The sequence below is a fragment of the Rhamphochromis sp. 'chilingali' genome, assembly GCF_963969265.1.
Source record: "Rhamphochromis sp. 'chilingali' genome assembly, chromosome: 7".
Classification (NCBI taxonomy): Eukaryota; Metazoa; Chordata; class Actinopteri; order Cichliformes; family Cichlidae; genus Rhamphochromis; species Rhamphochromis sp. 'chilingali'.
This window is the reverse complement of record NC_137934.1, coordinates 28,450,272-28,469,143: the sequence shown is the minus strand read 5'-3', so window position 1 is coordinate 28,469,143 and position 18,872 is coordinate 28,450,272. Positions and strand designations below refer to the sequence as shown.

The following is an 18,872-nucleotide window of genomic DNA, read 5'->3' as shown; positions in this document are numbered from 1 at the left end:
GCATACACAGTATGTGATTATGGATATAGTTGGAAATATGGAAGACATAAACTATATAGCTTGGAAGGTCATGGAAGGTCCATTATGCATGAAGTGGTAACCGTGGATGTTCACAGTGTCCAGTGACTTATGACATCGTGATTGAGGAGTTATAGAGTCTAACTGCTGTTGGGATGAATGATCTGCGAAAGCGCTCCTTCCTGCAGCGAGGGAAGGAGTATAATCCAGTAACTCAGAATAAGAAGGAGAAATGAATTTAAACTGCAACTTGACGTGTTTGCAGAGACACACAACTGTGGGGATATGTGTTATGCTTGTTCCCACTGTAATAAAGTAGCGTTGCTAGATTAAAATGTCCTCATTTATTTCATACTGGGCCTTGGTGCAACCCCTTAGTTCTCTCTCAATCCCAAACCTTGCTCTTTAGCCTCATTCCCCTCAAGCCAGCTTAATATCATTGGCTGTGTACCTCAGATGACTAAAATAAAGGTACCTGTTCTCGGTGACATCATGCAGAACCAAGTGCAGATAAATATGCATGAAAGTGCAAGCAGAGAAGCCTGAGCTTTAGGCTTTTACATATGGCTTCATCATTTCAAACTTTATGCATATGACGGTAAATGTGAAAGCATGTGATAGGTTCCCTTTCATCTTCAATACCATTTTGAACAATAGAGGAGTTTTATGGCTACTGTGAGAGTACTGGAGGCTGGAATTTGTTAATAATAATAAAAAGATAAAATAGTTCCTTCAACAATCGGTGGGGCTATACATGAGACGATGTAGGATGGTCTGAGGCTGAGACTCGTAAACACAGGGGGGAGGAAGTCAGGAAGTATGTTTCCAGCACATTGGTGACCCCACAGAGTTACGGTGTATAGAAAGGCTTCCTCTCTTTCCTCTGGGCTAAAGTTCACTCATATACTGTATTCATAACACAGCACAGTGGGACTCCACTGCCTGGAAGTTGTGCAGCTCCAGCATAATAATTTAACCAAAATTTTCCATGCACATGAAACTGCAGCTTTGACCTGCAGGCATGCTGATCTCATCTCATAAACGATCGTTGCATCATTTATGTAGCTCTAATGTATAGACGGTATTGTGATTCACGGCAGTTGATCTGCTTCACATTCGTCTTTATTTTCTAGCTCTATTACTTGTTTTAGTTTTGTCCCCTTTGCAATATGTCTTTCCTGAGGATTGTTGTATTGTTATTTCTTAAGGGGGCAGTTAAACCAAACGACACAAAACAATATGTTTTTAAATAGACTATAAAAATATTTTTAGTCATGTCACTGCAAGAATTCCCAGCACTTAGATACTCTCAGGTTTAGTGAAAATCATTGCACAGATATCTGCTAAACAAGTCAAGATAAACTGATATTACTATTATTACTTCTTATTTTAACTTTAATGTATTAATGTAGCAAATATGCCCTTCACATTGTTTTAACATATGTAACAGTAATAGTACAAATCAGTGGTTGTTACCTTAACATTTGATCTGGGTCACTGGGATGAGCAAGTGACCGGTATGCTGAAAAGCTACTGCAGGGGTCCATGTTTAAGTCAACCCTGCACCATTTCCTGCTTGTTGTTCCCTCCTCTCTCTCCTGCCTACTTTGCTGTTGTTTCAACAATAAAGTCTAAAGGGACTAAAATCCCTGACTGCTCATTTTGGTTACAGCTTAGAGCGAACTTAGACAGCAAACTGTGTCAAAGGTCTTCCAAACTTGGGGCTTCTTAAGGACATTGGGGCTGTTTTTGCTTTCTTTTCATTTGAATTAAAAGGTCTGGATCTGTTCTTAAACTCTTCCACAGACTTTGCTGTATATGTTAAATTAACATATATTTATTAGGAAAGGGTGCTTTTGATGTGTATTAAAAATGCTTTGGTTCAATGTGTTTACACCTGCTGCATCTGATTGATTATGCATCAGTATTTTACAGATATAATGACATTAAGGTTGTCTTAAATCTTGTTTTCCTTGCAGTAAGAGAATATGCAAATATCAAAATCAGGATGTTCAACTGAAGAGCTCCCCTAAGCTTGACTTCAGCTGGTAGTTTCCAGTGAGTGCATATAGTACAGTTCTGTCAGGAGGATTGTATTTAAATCAGCATCCCATCAACTGTAGTATGTATTTGGTGATTTGGCTTTAGTCTGGGACGTTCCTGCCCTTCAGTGAGCATTCACAGAAAGCCAAAAGACAGTGAAACCATCTACAAGACCCAACACAGTTTAGAGCAGGCATCACTTACAGAGAACTAATAGTAATACTATTACATGGAGAATCCAAGGTGAAAGTACGTTACAAAGTGTTTGTCAGAGGGGAGCAGAAAATGAAGCTGCCAAAATAACTAACATGTCATTTACCAATCAGGCATCAGCTGATGTCTGCTGTCAGTGATATTAGTTGATCCACCAGGGTTGCTAGCTAAACTTATATGTAGTCATCTAAGTATGCTTTGAAAAAACTAATGCCCATACTAGAGGGAAAACAGGGACTTTTTTGTGAGTGAAGGAAAATGAAATGTAACTTCAGTGGTTAGTGGTACACAATGAGAAATTATAGTGACAATTTCAGGAGAAATGCACCAGGGATAGTAGTATATTGCTAAGAGTATGAAAGCAGGGGGAAAAGAATCCTTCAACAGTTGTCTTTCAACTTGTCACACTCTCCCCCACTCAAAAAATGTCACCCCGACATTATACCAACAAATTGCTTTTCAGTCTATATTCTCTTGTAGTCAGGACATCAACAGTAGAGTGAACCAATGTAATAATGTGGGTTTAACACCTGGGTTTAACACCTGTTTCACCACAGTCCATCACTGGTGACTGCAGACAAAGTCTATAACCAGTCCATATGTGAGTCTTCACAAAGTCTATTGTCTATGGTTATAATCCACAGATGGGGAAAAGTTAATGTCTTTTTCTTGATGACAGTCTGTAAGTACAGTTCTCAAGTCATCAGTGAAAAAGTGTCAACTTACATTTGCTGGAGTCCATACAAACCAATGGGCTGGGTGCAGTATGACTGCACAGCTGGAAACCATGGAACAAGGCCCGGGTACACAGGAAGCAGTTGCGGTACTGGCTAAACACTGTAGCAAGATGGGGTGCCCAGTTGGTCATACGTCATCCGTCTTGGCGGGTGTCTCTCTCGCTGTGGCCACTGAGGCGTCTCCTCCTCAAGTCTCTCGAGTACAACAGGTGGAGGAGGGGCAGATATGTCACCTGCAGTGGGCTCTGCCTCCTCACAAGTTGTCTCCATGACAGCTGGGTAAGGCGCCTCCAGATGGTCTCCAGCAAGAGGCTCTGGTGTTGGTGCAAGAGCAGGGACCGAAGCTGCGGGCTGAGATGTTGCTGTGAGAAGTTCTTGTTCTGATGGCTGGGACACAGGTTGACGTGGTGCGTAATGACAGCGGTATTCATCAACATTGCCCTCACCATCAGAGTCTGGCACAACAGCGACGGGGGGCGATCGTGGCTCAAGAGTTGGGAGTTCGCCTTGTAATCGGAAGGTTGCCGGTTCGAGCCCCGGCTCGGACAGTCTCGGTCATTGTGTCCTTGGGCAAGACACTTCACCTACCGCCTACTGGTGTTGGCCAGAAGGGCCGATGGCGCGATATGGCAGCCTCGCTTCTGTCAGTCTGCTGTGGCTACAACTGTAGCTTGCCTCCACCAGTGTGTGAATGGGTGGATGACTGGGTGTGTAAAGCGCCTTGGGGTCCCTAGGGGGGACTAGTAAAAGCGCTATACAAATACAGGCCATTTATCAGTCTTTTTCTGTTCATGTCTTGTACGATTATCTTTTTTCAAAAGGTAAGTGGTCACATGACATAAGCAAGTTTCTGTGAAGCACTCTAGAGCGCCCTCTGCCTCTCTCCGGTCTTACCTCATAGATAGGGAGGTCAGGCCCCATTTGTCTGACTACTGTGTGAACAGTGTCCTCCCAATAGTCTCTCAGTTTCCCTTTTCAGCAGCTTTCTTTGAATTCTCATTTGCTATAGAGTATGCTTGTTCCATGCCCTTTCTCCATTTTTCAACATAGTCTCTGTGGTCACTAAAATCTGTTTCTGAGTATAGTCCAAAGAGCATATCTACTGGTAGCCTGGGTGACCGTCCAAACAGTAGGTAAAATGGGGAGTAGCCAGTGACTTCACAACGTGTGCAATTATATGCGTACATTAACTTGTTGATAGATTCCTTCCAGTTTGACTTTTGTGTTTCAGTTAGCGTTCTAAGCATTTGCAACAATGTCCTGTTCATACGTTCAACTTGACCGTTCCCCATTGGGTGATAGGGTGTTGTCCTAGAACCGGCCATGCCACACAGTTTCTTGAGCTGACTGAATAGCTGATTTTCAAATTCACCTCCTTGGTCATGGTGAATGCAACAGGGGAAGCCAAACTTTAGGGCATAGTCATTGAATATCAGGTTTGCAGCAGTTTTGCCTGACTTTGAGGTGGTGGCATAGGCTTGCGCAAAATGTGTGAAGTGGTCAGTTATCACTAGAATATATTCATAACCGCTTTTGCATTTTTCAAGATGGAGAAAGTCTATACACACCAGCTCAAAGGGCTGCGTAGTTACAATGTTTGTTAAAGAAGCTCTTGTTTCATGGCTGGGCTTTTTCTGCTTTACACAGGAACAAACGTTGGTCACAAAATGCTCGATGTCTGCCTGCATGTGTGGCCAAAAGAAGCGTTCACGTATCAAAGACACTGTGCGATCAACACCTTGATGGCTAGGGATGGGTATTGATAAGATTTTCACGATTCCGATTCCATTTTCGATTCTGTTTAAGGATTCGATTCTTTATCGATTCTCTTATCAATTCTTTTTTTTAAAAAGGAGAACACTAAGGTCGATCAGCTTAGAACTTTGTTTTATATCTTCTCTTTGAACAAGATAGAAATTTAGGAGTAACATGGCTTTACAAACCCAACAGTGAGATCTTAAGAGATCCAGCCTATGGCTCTTCAATGGGGTGTCACAGGATCCCCAGGAAAAAAAATTGTAAATGTAAAATAATAAAATAAATATTCTTCTGTAGCAATAACAAAGTATAACATAAATTATTCTGTAGCAATTACACAAGAATATCCAGTAATGTCCCTGCCTACAATTAAACACATTCACTTACCGAAAATTGGGGGCATCTGCTGTGGCAAATGGGTGCAAGCCTTTTACCACAAACTTAGTCACTGCTCGGTGACATTCGTCTATCCTGGCCTGAAAGGAGACGCTACCGGTAGACTGCAGGGAGAACTGCCAGCATCTGAGCCAGCCAGACTCTGTCTGTCTCTCTCATCATGGTCACCTAAATGCACAGTAATGGCAGGTTTTGTAATAAGGCAGATCGCGCTAACATAAATATGTACTCTTAGTTGATTATTCACCTGCCGCATTAACGGGAGAGGACGTGCAAACGTTACCGCTGCTGCTGGGTTGAAATTCACGAGTCCGGAGCGGAATTAAAAACACGACATTCATTTAAGGTTATCGTGTGTTTTGTGAGCAAATGCTTTTGCATATTCGTAGCGTTTCCTCCCTTAAATGAAATATCTACTTTGCAAGTATTGCAAGTTGCCCTGTTGTCTTCCGTTCTCGTAAAGTGTAATCAAACTTTTGAGCGTTTCAGCCACCATGTTTCCTGCCAGGTAAATGATGCTCCGCAACGTGGTGACGTGATTCGGGGCAACTGGAATCGATAAGGGAATTGTTTGCAAAAATGGGAAACAATTCCAAGGAATTGAAACAGTAGGAACCGGTTCTCAACAAGAACCGGTTTTCGATACCCATCCCTATTGACGGCCCATATTATTGTGCAGCTCTTCAATTACAGTCTTTTTGAACTGATCTGGCAGGACTAGCTGTTTCTGGGCAGAAGTGAGTCTGTACAAGATGCCATTGTTATCTAGTCTTAACTTGCCCCACTCTCTGAACAAGCATTTTGTCTTAGGGTCAAATGTTCTTAGCTCTTTGGGCAGTGGTTTTGAATCGGTCTGTTTACACTGTAATACAGGGCTTATAACAGGATCAGACTTTTGCGCTTCATTAACCCTTTAAAGCCGGTCAGAGCGGACACGCTCTGTTTTGCGTAACTATTTTTAAATCCCGGTAGCTCTGCAACCACGTAATCTAGCGCAATAATTTTTTTTGCATATGAAACCGGAGGAGTTGTACTTTCATCTTATGCCATCAGCTTGTCCTAGGTCACAGTTTCCTTCCACATATAGCTTTGCAAAAACTGCATAAAAAACACTTGCGGCAACAAAAACATAATATTCCAGAAACACGCTTTGCCGATCCGATCAGCTGTTTGTAACACTTCCTACGTCCATCAGCGTGAACTATCACATGTCCGGCATGACCTGCCCGAAACCGGAAGTGACGTCATTTTGCGGAAATGTAGTTTTTTACCATCGTGGCCTTATGAGCCTACACTTGTGTTTTTAAAAGTTGTATTTGACTTTATGACTTTCTGTGTCGTTTCTGGGATGCTTAGGACTCATATTGCACTGCTGGAAATATTTTATTTTGATGCATATGCTGTTATTTTGCAAATTTGCACTATAATATATTTTTTCGTTTTTCCTGCAGTATATGAAAATTGGTGTATCTCAAAAATAAAACTATGAAGACACTTAAAATAAATTTCCTTTGGTGGGAAACTATTTTGTGCAACTTTTTTGTATTTACAGTTTTGAGGGATAAGCCTCTTAAATTTCTCTAACTAGAAATATATGTTAAAAAATCAAAAACGATTTTAAATTTTTTTGTAGTTTATTGCACTTTTTTGCAATTTATGTAATGACTATGCAGTTAATGCAGACATATTATTAAAATGTGGGCTATAATGGTTGTATTGATGTATAGCAACTTGAAATGCTCCAAAAAATGGCTCCACAGCATGTAAAAATATACTATAAGCTCTGGCGGACTTGGTTCTATGGTAGGTCTTAAAGGGTTAAGCTGTTCTTTTGGTATGGGTGTGAATGTTGCTTCTGCTGGCTCACCTTCTGCTGTGACTGACATTGCTGCAGCTGAGAGTGTCCATGTGGCAGGTGTGTTTTTCTGTGCCTCAATGGCCTGGATAGCACCTGTGATAGTGTCCGGTGGCACTTCCTCAGAGCAGTCTCTCATTAAGGTTTCTACATCAAGTGGCATTCTTGATAAAGCATCTGCGTCACCGTTTTCCTTCCCTGGTTTGTACTTAATGGTGAAGTGAAAATCAGCGAGCTCAGCGACCCATCTTGATGTGGTGGCATTCAGTTTGGCTGTTGACAAAATGTACGTTAGCGGGTTGTTATCGCTATAGACAGTAAATGTTGGGGCATAGTACAAATAGTCTCTGAATTTGTCAGTGATAGCTCACTTCAATGCTAAAAATTCTAGTTTTCCTGCATGGAAGTGGTAGTTTTTTTCAGCCGCTGTTAGAGTACGGGAGCCATAAGCAATAACTCGCAGCTTACCATCTTGTCTCTGGTACAAAACGGCGCCTAGCCCTTTGTGTGAGGCGTCTGTGTGTACGATGAACGGCTGTGTGAAATCTGGGAACCCCAGCACTGGTGGGTGGAGCAAACAGTCTATTAGTTCCTCAAGCGCACGTTGATGCTGGTCAGTCCACACGATTTGTTTTGAGGAGGGCACAACTTGACTGGCTCTCTTTGGTCTTGCCCTTGGCCCTTTTGTGGTGTCTGAGTTCTCTGGGGTTTTGACAGCTTTTAACAGTTCATACAAACGACCTGCTTTTCTGGAGAAGTCTTTTATGTATTGTCTGTAGTAGGAGAGAAGGCCTAACATTTTTCTGAGCTGACCAACATTTTGTGGTTTTATACCTTTGAGTGCTTTGACTGCTTCAAAATCTGCAGGATCCACTTTACTGCCCTCTGCAGACACTATTCTGCCCAAATAGCGCACCTCAGACTTAAACATGTCACACTTACTTGGCTTAAGCTTTATACCAAAGCCTCTCAATCTCTGGAGCACTTTTCTCACATCCTCCAAGTGATCTTTGAACGTTTTGCTGTAAACTAATGTGTCATCCAGATAGGGGATGCAGATGTTGTCGCGCAGCCCATCCAGGCACTCTTCCATACAGCGCTGAAATGCTGCAGGGGCATTCATAAGTCCAAAGGGGATGCGAATCCACTTATATAATCCCCAGGGGGTCACAAAAGCAGTGAGTGGACGACTTTCTTCTGACATGAACCCCTGGTGGTACGCTTTCCCCTGACCTAAAAGCGAAAACCAGGAGTTTCCACCCAAACTGTCCATAATGTCCTGGACGCGTGGGATGGGCTGGCAATCAGGATGGGTTTTCCGATTCAGGTCTCTGTAGTCTATGCACAGTCTTAAAGTACCATCTTCTTTTCTAACACAAACGACTGGTGAGGAATATGACGAGTCTGACTTTCAGACCCAGCCTTGTGCTATTAAATCATGCAGGTAACTTTTCATCTCTTGGTAGAGCGGCCGTGGCACAGATAGGTATGTGCGTTTGACTGGTTCGTTGTCTTTGAGTGAGATGGTCATTTTCAGTTTTTCAATACAGCCTATATCAGCGGTCCCCAACCCCCGGGCCTCGGACCGGTACCGGTCCGTGAGTCGTTTGGTACCGAGCCGCGAGAGTTGAGGCTCAGGTGTGAAATATATGGTTTTCAGGGTTTTTATCAGTTTTCAGCGTTATTTTGTTATCGTTTTTATTGTTAACTCGGTTTTCCTTGGTCTTTTCACGTGTGTTGTGAATAAAACTTCTTTTTTTCGGTACCGCTACTAGTTTTATTTTGTTGTATTTATCCGCGACACCTTAAAGGCCGGTCCGTGAAAATATTGTCGGGTATAAACCGGTCAGTGGCGCAAAAAAGGTTGGGGACCGCTGGCCTGTATCATTGTCTGTTTTAGAGAAAGAATGGCATTCTTCTCTGAGCATCTGTTTCGCTAATACTCTCTGCTCTTCACCCAGGTGGCTAAGATCTACAGGTGGGTCCCACTCTTCAGTAGAGCTACACTGGGCTTGTATATTTGTCTGGTTAACAGTAGCTACAGATGTGGCTTTTTCATACACCTGGGCAGGTAAAACAGCTGTAATAGTCTGAACCGAGCCAACTAATGTACGGCCTGGAATGACAATTTCATGGTCAGTGGGGTTAGAGACACCTAGTGTTATGACAGGTAAAGTACCCTTCTTAACTTTAACCAAAGTGTCAAAAAACTCAAGATCGTCTGGCCACTGAGGATTTAAGTCTGGCTCAAATATCATGACCATGTCTTGTTTAAATGGTCCTGCTGCTATATGACCCTCAACATGCATGTGGCTTTGTTTAGGTACAGTAATACAGTCTTTCTTTGTCATCACTTTGTACTCGTCAACTGTATCTGCACTAACAGCCTGTATAAAAGCTTTCACCTTGTGTCTTTTGAGGCTGTGAAATGCTTTTCTCTGTGCTGTACAGTTTAGCTTGGTCAGTCTTATTCACAATGTATTCAATGATATTGTAACCTATAATAGGGCATCTGAGCTGAAAACCTTTCATTACCAACATGGGGATGGTCAATTTCTCAGTTTGTTCAGTTCCGGAAACAAGTTGGAAGGTTGTCTCAACCCACCCAAGATATGGCATGTCGGTCCCATTTCCTGTGGTCGGGGTGAGTTCAGATGTGTCCATAATATCGGCTACATCTCTTAGTTCTGTTTGTGGCAAATAGTCCTTTCTCCATTTCTCATCGATGATCGACACCTGTGAGCCTGAATCCCATAGAGCTTGAAGCCTGTGGCCGTCCAGGAGACACTCAACCAGACATTGCCTACCCACCAGAGATGTGACTTTGTGAGGGGTGTTTACATGAGCTGGCGGCAGTGGTACCTGAACAGTCTCATTGTCTTTGTTAGTCTTTAAGCCAGTGCATTGTCTCTTATGTTGTCTCCAGTGTTGCTTCTGGCATGCTTTTGAACAATAAAGTGCGTTTTTACATGCTGAACACTGTCTCATGCCTGACTTTTCTTGTTTACAGTTGGAGCAATGTTGGGACTTGTGGATGATGGGCATGGTTAACACTCGTCCCTCGGTGGTAACCATTGCTGGTTTAAATGTTTCTCTTTATATGGTCTCATACCTCTGCTTCTACATCCAGCCTGAAAGTGTTCTCTACTCCCATAGAGGTAGCAGTGTGTGCAGCATTCGTTTCTTGTTCTTCTTGTCTTTCCTTTCTGCCTCATTGGCACAAGCCATATTTAACCTCTCTAACAGGAGTTCATCAGGTGTCTTAGAGTCTAACAGGAGTGGCTGCATATCTATCCTGACACTGTCACTCTGGAAGCCCGTGAGTATGGTGTGCAAACACATACGCTAGACTAAAGCTGGGTCATATTTGAGTCCTGACTCTGACTCTTGGGAAGCAAATAAGACTTTCTGCTTTAGATCTAAAACTCTCATCAGGAAGCTTTGAGCAGTCTCTTTTGGGGTCTGTACTTCAGAGGCAAGTTGTTTATAGAGTTCGGTGGCGTTCTTCTCTTGGAAATGGGAGCGCAGGATGCAGCGTAGAGTCGTAAGGGTGAGTTGAGCTTTTCCCTCCAAATAGCTGCATAGTTGTAGACCTGGCAAGATAGCTCTGATGACAGCATCTACAATGTTAAGCTCTGAGTAGCCTCTGCTCAGTCCATTTTCGATCTGGTGAGCAAGACTGGAAAATGTCAGTTTATCTTTTTGACCTGGTTCACCAATCTGGCCTGATATTTTGAAATCTTTCTGCCAGTAAGGGCTTGGTCGTTGGGGGGCACTTGACACAGATGAGTTAGGGACAGAGTGATTAGCTTGGGAGTGAGAACTAACCGCTGTGTTAACTGCATTAGCTGTCTCTGTTACCAGTGAGATTGCAGTGTTTAGTTGCTCTCTGTGCCCTGAATAACCCCTTCCATTTGCATTTGGTTCAGTCTCAACAATTGTCTCTTTCATTACTTCAGCAATCTTATCATTAAGCAACAACAGTTCTGACATTCCATCATCCTCAAGTACTGTTATACCTTCTCTCTCCATGTGTATTTGAATGTGTGTTAGCAGTGACAGTTTTTCTGCTAACATCTATTTTCTCTGCAATGCCAAGGAACTCGCAGATTGACACCAGTTGATCTTTGGATAGAGTGTGCATTTCACGCACAACCTCTTCTTGCAGCTCTTCCACCGAAGACATTGTGGCAGTAGGCAGGAAGAATGTTGTTTTTGCAGCCCCTGATGATCTCTGGCTAGCCTCAGGAAACATGTGCTAAAACACAGCTACCAGTGCGCCTCGATAGCAAACTTTCCTCACTGCAGTCTGCCTGGGTTGTAGGGCTGGGCTATATCATACCGTTCACGGTAATACCGGTGTAATTTTGGGCAACAATAGGAAAATATAATATCGCGATAGAATATGGGTAAAACGCACATGCGCAGTGCCTTTGTTTACATACGCACATGGCGGCGACGGAGAATGAGAAGAGCGAAAGTGGATCGTTAAATGAAACGGATGAACCAGAATTGATTTGTAAAAATGCTGCAACTTCAGTGGTGTGGAACTGGTTTGGCTTTCGTCCGTCAGATACACAACAAAGCACTATTTTTGGTAGCGCATGCTAGCGGGCCGTCGTTATTACCATGTTGTTTGGAAAATACGGCACACTTAAAATCAATCCTTTGATTTTTCTGAAAATCGACAGTGCCCCTTATAATCCCGTGTGCCTTATGTATGAATTCTGGTTGTGTTTACTGACCTCGAAACGATTTTATGTCGTACACGGCGCTCGAAAATCTGTCAAATGTTTTAGTACGACTTTGCTAAGCTACGAAGCCGCACCGCTTGATGGATTGTCGGAGCATTAGGGCTATATTAGGCAGGCGCCTCGTGGAGTGATACGTACTGTGCTTCAACATAATATTACCGTATTGTGTGTGTATAACCTCTTTTTAAGTTTTGTGGATATTATACATGGTTATGCTGAGGATATGTCGGCCAATTTCCACTGGAAATGCCTTTTGGTTAAACTGTCAGCAAGGAATTTGCACTGTTACATTTTTATATAACTTTAATGCACATAAAAAACAGCTGCTTGTTTAAGTGAAAATACATTGATGAGGTTTTTTGCACTAATAAAGTTGTGGAGTTGTAAAATATTTTGTCTAGTGTCAATTATATCGTCAGTTATATCATTATCGCAAATTTTCAAATGTATATCGTGATAAATATTTTTGGTCATATCGCCCTGCTCTACTGGGTTGTATGGGGGGATTTGGCTGGCTTGGACTACGATGTGCAGATGTGGACACCGGACATCTAAGCAGCTATCCCAGCGGTGCCTCCAAATGTTACACCCCTGAAAACAGGGGGGAAAAGAATCACGAGAGTGAATATGACTTGCGTCTCTCATGCAGTCGTTTATTGCAGTGCAAATAAACAGAAACGTTTCACGTTCTGTACTGCTTAATGTCACATGGTGGAAGAAAATCACTAAATAATAAACCAAAATACTAAAGTGCTTACTATATATGCCAGAACAGGTTTCCTGACAAAATGGCTGACAATAGCGGCGTTTTTAGCTCCTGCTGTTATCTTACTGGTCATTACACAGTACCTAACTGGGGCTCAAAACCGCCATGTATATGTGCACAAAACTGTAATATAATGCTTCTAATGCTTACAAAACAATGAAGGATTACCTCTTAAATATCTTAACAGTGTACACATTGGAAATATATCAACTTTTAAACACTTTTACCTGAAAACAGGGGGAAAAGAATCACTATGGACATCAGGATGAAGCATGTTTATTTGTTGGGGTTGTGATGGCACTGGGTCACTGCTATTTAATACTGACAACAGTCTTGCTCAAAGATTCAGTAAGCTAGCACAATCTTCCATATGCAAATATTTTTTCTTCTTTGGTAGTATGGGTTGTTGAATTGTTTTTATTGAATTGTTCTACCCTGCAGGATCTGTACTATCAGTCGTACGCTCAGGTCGGAGTGTTGTTCGCTTCTATCGCCAACTTTAATGATTTCTACATCGAGCTGGATGGAAACAACATGGGAGTTGAGTGTCTGAGGCTGCTCAATGAGATCATCGCTGACTTTGATGAGGTGACTGAAATAGTTTGTTCCATCAGATCATCCATAAATCTGCAGCATTTTATATGTTTTTCGTGTAGTGAATCTTCTGGCCAGCAGTGCAATTTTCAGAGATGATATGGCTATGACCAAGGGAAAATACTGTTTATTTATGGAATATAAAAAGCAATGGTGGCAGCTGGGAAAATAAGGAATTACTTACAGATGATTTTTGGCTAACTTGAATCTATAATCAGCTGCACAAAGCATTCCTTTACTCAAACATGCCAAACAAGTCCATTTTAAATTGTATTCAGATTTGTTTGTCACTTTTAATATACACTCACACTCACCACTTTATTAGGTATACCTGTTTAGCTGCTTGTTAATGACTGATATCTAATCAATAAATCATATGGCAACAACGCAGTGCATTTAGGTGTGTAGAGATTGTCAAGACAACCTGTTGAACTTCTGAGTATCAGAATGGGGAAGAAAGGTCTTTTAAGTCACTTAGAATATGTTGGTGCCAGACCAGTCTAAGTATTTTCAGAAACTGGGGTTTTCCCTCACAACCATCTGTAAGATTCACAGAGAATGGTTTGGAAAAAGAGAGAGTTTCCTTGAGGTTACAAGGCAGTTAGAACTGTCTTGTAGATGTCAGAGGAGAACCAGACTGCTTTGAACAGAAAAGAAGGCAACAATAATTCAAATAACCATTCACTGCAAGTAATACAGAAGAGCATCTCTGAACAGAGATAATGTGAAACCTCGACGCAGAAGACCGCACCAGGTGCCACTCCTGTCAGCTAATGAGAGCAACCTGAGGCTACTTTCACAGGGGCTCACTAAAATTGGACCACAGAAGACATCGTCTTCTCTGATGAATCTCAGTTTCTGCTGTGACGTTCATATGGTAGGGTCAGAAAATAACACTAAATCATGGATCCATCCTGCCTTGTAATGTATCTGGTTGGTTGTGGGGATGTAATGTAATGATGTGGGTGATATATTCCTGACATACTTTGGGCCCCCTTACTACCAACTAAGCATAATTTAAACACCACAGCCTACCTGAGTGGAAGCTCAGGTAGTGTAGCGTAGTGTTCAGATCATCTCAAATGGGTTTCTTGAACTTGAAAATGAGTCACTGCAATCAAATGGCTCTAAGAATGTGCAACCAACAAATCAGCAGAAAATTTGATTTGAATTTTCTTGTTGTGGTAATCTGTTTCTCCTGTTTTTGTCCAATTTTTCCTTCTTTTTCCCCACTTCCAGCTGATGGATAAAGAGTGCTACAGGGACATTGAGAAAATTAAGACCATTGGCAGTACATACATGGCTGCAGTTGGGCTGGTTCCTACAACTGCTTCAAAGGTAGACCTCTACTAATTATATTTATCTCCTGAATAAGGTTTTTGTACTTGTTTGCAGTGTATTTGCACATTTGAAAACTGTTCTGGGTGTCCAGGGTACTGTTGAGAGGCCTAGCCTTTCCAAGTTTGTGTTCTCTGAGTGCTGATCTTTTAAACACTGCCACATTTCACACCACAAAATCCTCTGTGGGGGATTACTGGTATCTGTGGTTTCAGCATATTCTGCTTTCATAAAGTGCATTTAAAGCCACATGTTACCACATCAGGGAAACAGAAATGGAGGGTAATATTGCTTCTTACTTCAGGTTTATTTCTGCATTAATATGTCACATATGTGTCTTCCTCTGATTTTCAGGTGAAAAAGTCCATCACCTCACATTTATGCACCGTGTCAGATTTTGCCATCGAGATGTTTGATGTCCTGGATGCTATCAACTACCAGTCTTACAATGACTTTGTCCTCAGAGTAGGTGAGTGAAGAGATACACATACACACTCTATGGCCTATAAATATGGATGTCAGAACTTCTGGCCTATTGCACTGGACACCGTGAACACTCGGTGCCGCTAAGCTTGGAAATGGAGGAAATGCATCACAGAAAGAACGTTCCCCACAGGAAGCTCGTCACAGCGAGACCTGAAGTTCTGGGTTCCATTGTGTTGGGTATCCTGTGGGGAGCCTGCAGCTAGAGCCCTTGTTTAATCCCAGTGAAACCTGGTGTACACAGTGCCATCCTGTCTGCAGCCTAGGTGGCTCCACATGTAGAAACTGCCTCTGTTTGTGTGCTTGGATGGACTTACTCTGCAGAAATGCAACTTTTGGTAATTTTTGCAATTCTGGATTTCCAAAAAGGAAAGAAACCAAAGTTAGAACTTCAATATGCGCCATGTTTCTGTCTATCACTGAAGTCCTTGGGAAATACTTACATAGATGATGCAATATACTGATGCAAAAAATGTCTTGCAAACATGTATTATCATAGTTTTAAAAATGATATTGATATAAATGATGTCAAATTCTTGCAGTCATTTTTTACTATCATAAGTATACTAAACACTTCATTAAAGTTGCATTTGCATAACATTAATATTATATGGAAATGACAGATAGACCAAGCCCATTGGTCCCTGTTGGATTAAACTATTGCTTTGCGTGTGAGTTTAAACATGTGAAATTACAAGAAGCCATGTCTGATAGATTTGTGCAGTACTTTATGGGGTATAAAATATGATGCTCTTTTAGAACAGTGCTAAAAATGTTTAGTGTATCAGAATGACAGTGTGTCTGTTAATGTGCATGTATGATTGTGTAATTTCCTAACAGCCTTGCACTACATGTTTTCTGTGACACTAAGAGTGTACACAAAGTTTTTCTGAGAACTGTCATCTATACTCAGTACTCTTTAGATGCTAATATTAAGTGCAGTGAGATTTAATTGCATGTATTGTGTTTTAATAATCACACAAATCAGTAAACTACAGTTACAATAAGAGAAGAAGTAGCATAAAAACATCTATCGTTGCTATGGCATTTTTACTATTGCTTACTGTGTGCAATAGAATATTATGGTAACACACCAGAACTGGGAATCAGTGAACCTGTTATCACTCATTCCCATTCTTCATACCCTCCTTTGCAGTGTTACTGGGAAAAGAAACACTGTGTATGCCAAATGCATCCTCTGGAAATGTTATCTTTGGCTTGCAACAATGCTTTTCTTCTTACTGCAGCAGCAGCAGCAGCATGTTATACTGCTGGTAAAATGTTTCTCTTAGCACTAACATAAATAAACAGATCATTTGCCATAGTTTCCTAAAATATTTCCAATTGCTAATAATTAACCTGAAATGCTCTTTCTGAAGAGCACGAGTAAGACACTGATTTTTGTAGGAGTTTGAATATTGTTTTGAAAACTTTAAAGTGATTCAGGACATGAGTACAATCAGAGAAAAACTATTACATGCCACTTTTATTCTGACGTAAAGAAAATGGTCTCTTGGAAATTCAAATCAGTTTTACTTACAGAACACCAAATCGTCGTCATAGTCACATCAAGATGCTTTATGTTATAATGTGAAGATCCTACAATAATACAGAGAAACCCCAACAATCAGATGCTCCCCTACGAACAACCACTTGGCAATAATGGGAAGGAAAGACTGCCTCAATCTTCCTCCCGGGAGCTGGTTCCATAGTAGAGGAGCCTGAGAGCTGAAGGCTCTACCTCCCATGGTACTCCTACCATAAGTATCAGGCCACTGCTTATTTAACATAAGAAGTGGCCATATTATTCAACCCCTTGTATGTAAGAAGACGTTAAGTTTCATTCTGGATTTAACAGGCAGCCAATGAAGAGAAGCCAGTATAGGATATATGCTCTTTCTTTCGCATTTTGGATCAACTGAAGGCTTTTTAGGGAGTTTTTACAACAGCCTAATAATAATGAATTACAATATACTCCAGTTTAAAATTAATGACTGGTCCAGACAGGAATTAAATGAGGAATATGATCAAAACTTTTTCTTCACATCTGCTGTTCATAAAGGAAAAGTTAAAAGATATGCCACCAGCTGCTGAAAAACGCTGGGTAAGTCTAGCTGTTTGGTGTATGTTAGTGGAAAGAGAAATGAATCCTATCACTAACCAACACTCAGCAATTACTTTGTAATTCTCATTTCTTAGTGCTGCACTGCTTAAATTTGTAATTCCAGTAGAAGCTCGACATGTTTGTTATAATTATATGAAAGCACATGAAAACTATATTTGAAAATAAGTAGCACACATATGTAATATGCATGTGTGACCCAGACATTATATGTTTTATTCATGTTAACACCAGGCATCAATGTGGGCCCAGTGGTGGCAGGAGTGATTGGAGCCCGGAGGCCACAGTATGACATCTGGGGAAACACAGTGAATGTAGCCAGCAGGATGGACAGCACTGGAGTACAAGGAAAGATACAGGTACAGCTCGTCAGTCCACATGTATGTCTTCTCTGTTACCTATCCTTCTTCTTTCTATTCCCAAATGTAACAATGTACAGATCTCACTAAGATTACAAGCTGCTGCTGTGTTATGAAAATACATGCAACGCAGATCAATATTGCAGTCATAGAATAAAAAATAAAAAATAAAAACAGCATAAAGGTGTCCAGCTAAGATATTTAGGCAAGGCAAGGCAAGGCAAGTTTATTTGTATAGCACAATTCAACAACAAGGTGATTCAAAGTGCTTTACAGAGACATTAGAAACAAGAACAAATAAAAAGCATGATTTAAAACTGAATAAAACAAGCAAATAAACTAACTAACTAATTAACAAACAAACAAACAACAGTATATAAAATCAAAACAGATAAAATCAGAACAGTAGATAAAATCAGTAGTTAAATGTAAGTTTTGAAATTTAAGCTTAAAGTGTGGATTTGGTGCTTTATTCAAATGCAGCTGAGAACAGGTGAGTCTTCAACCTGGATTTAAATAAACTGAGTGTTTCAGCTGATCTGAGGCTTTCTGGGAGTTTGTTCCAGATATAAGGAGCATAAAAGCTGAATGCAGCTTCTCCGTGTCTGGTTCTGACTCTGGGAACTGATAAAAGACCGGATCCAGATGACCTGAGGGATCTGGATGGTTCATACTGGGTCAGGAGGTCATTGATGTATTTTGGTCCTAAACCATTCAGAGCTTTATAGGCCAGCATCAGAACTTTAAAGTCTATCCTCTGACGGACAGGCAGCCAGTGTAAGGACCTCAGAGCTGGACTGATGTGGTCCACTTTTTTGGTCTTAGTGAGGACTCGAGCAGCAGAGTTCTGAATGAGCTGTAGTTGTCTGACTGATTTTTTAGGTAGACCTGTAAAGATGCTGTTACAGTAATCAAGCCTACTAAAGATGAATGCATGGACTAGTTTTTCCAGGTCCTGTTGAGACATCAGATCTTTTATCCTTGATATATTCTTGAGGTGATAGTAAGCTGACTTTGTTATTGTCTTAATGTGTTTTTCTAAGTTTAGGTCTGCACCCATGAGTGCTATTAGAGTGCTATTTGAAATAAAAAGTTAGCGGTTTTGGGGTAACTTTTCCCTGAGTTGGGTGGTTTTTGCTGGACATATCTGAATATTAAGGATGTTCCTTGAAAGCACTTGCATAGACTCATAAAATAATCTCTCCCAGTCATCACCTAAGACCCTCCTGAAGTGTGTAGTGGTGTATTTACCTGTGGAGACTGTGGCCCCTGAGGGTTATTTTTATACATTTAAGGCTTTCCTGGGGTGCTTTCTTTGGGCAGTGAGTGTGCTGCCTGTAGCTAATAACAGCAGCTGGTGCCACTTTAAATGCAGTGACCAGTGACCAAGCACTGCTGTCTCTTTTGCGCTCTGTAAGTAAAGCACATGTTTCACT

At 41.3% G+C, this 18,872-nt stretch overlaps 1 protein-coding gene across 1 annotated transcript in view; it reads left to right on the top strand.

Moving 5' to 3' along the window:
• The window catches only part of LOC308399355 (adenylate cyclase type 1-like), a 74,156-nt gene that overhangs the window by 50,525 nt on the left and 4,759 nt on the right, over positions 1-18,872 (top strand). The window contains exons 16-19 of the mRNA XM_080886580.1: positions 12,982-13,128; positions 14,374-14,472; positions 14,827-14,941; positions 17,312-17,436. Of these exons, the coding sequence (XP_080742706.1) occupies positions 12,982-13,128; positions 14,374-14,472; positions 14,827-14,941; positions 17,312-17,436 (486 nt within the window). The remainder of the gene's footprint in view (positions 1-12,981; positions 13,129-14,373; positions 14,473-14,826; positions 14,942-17,311; positions 17,437-18,872) is intronic.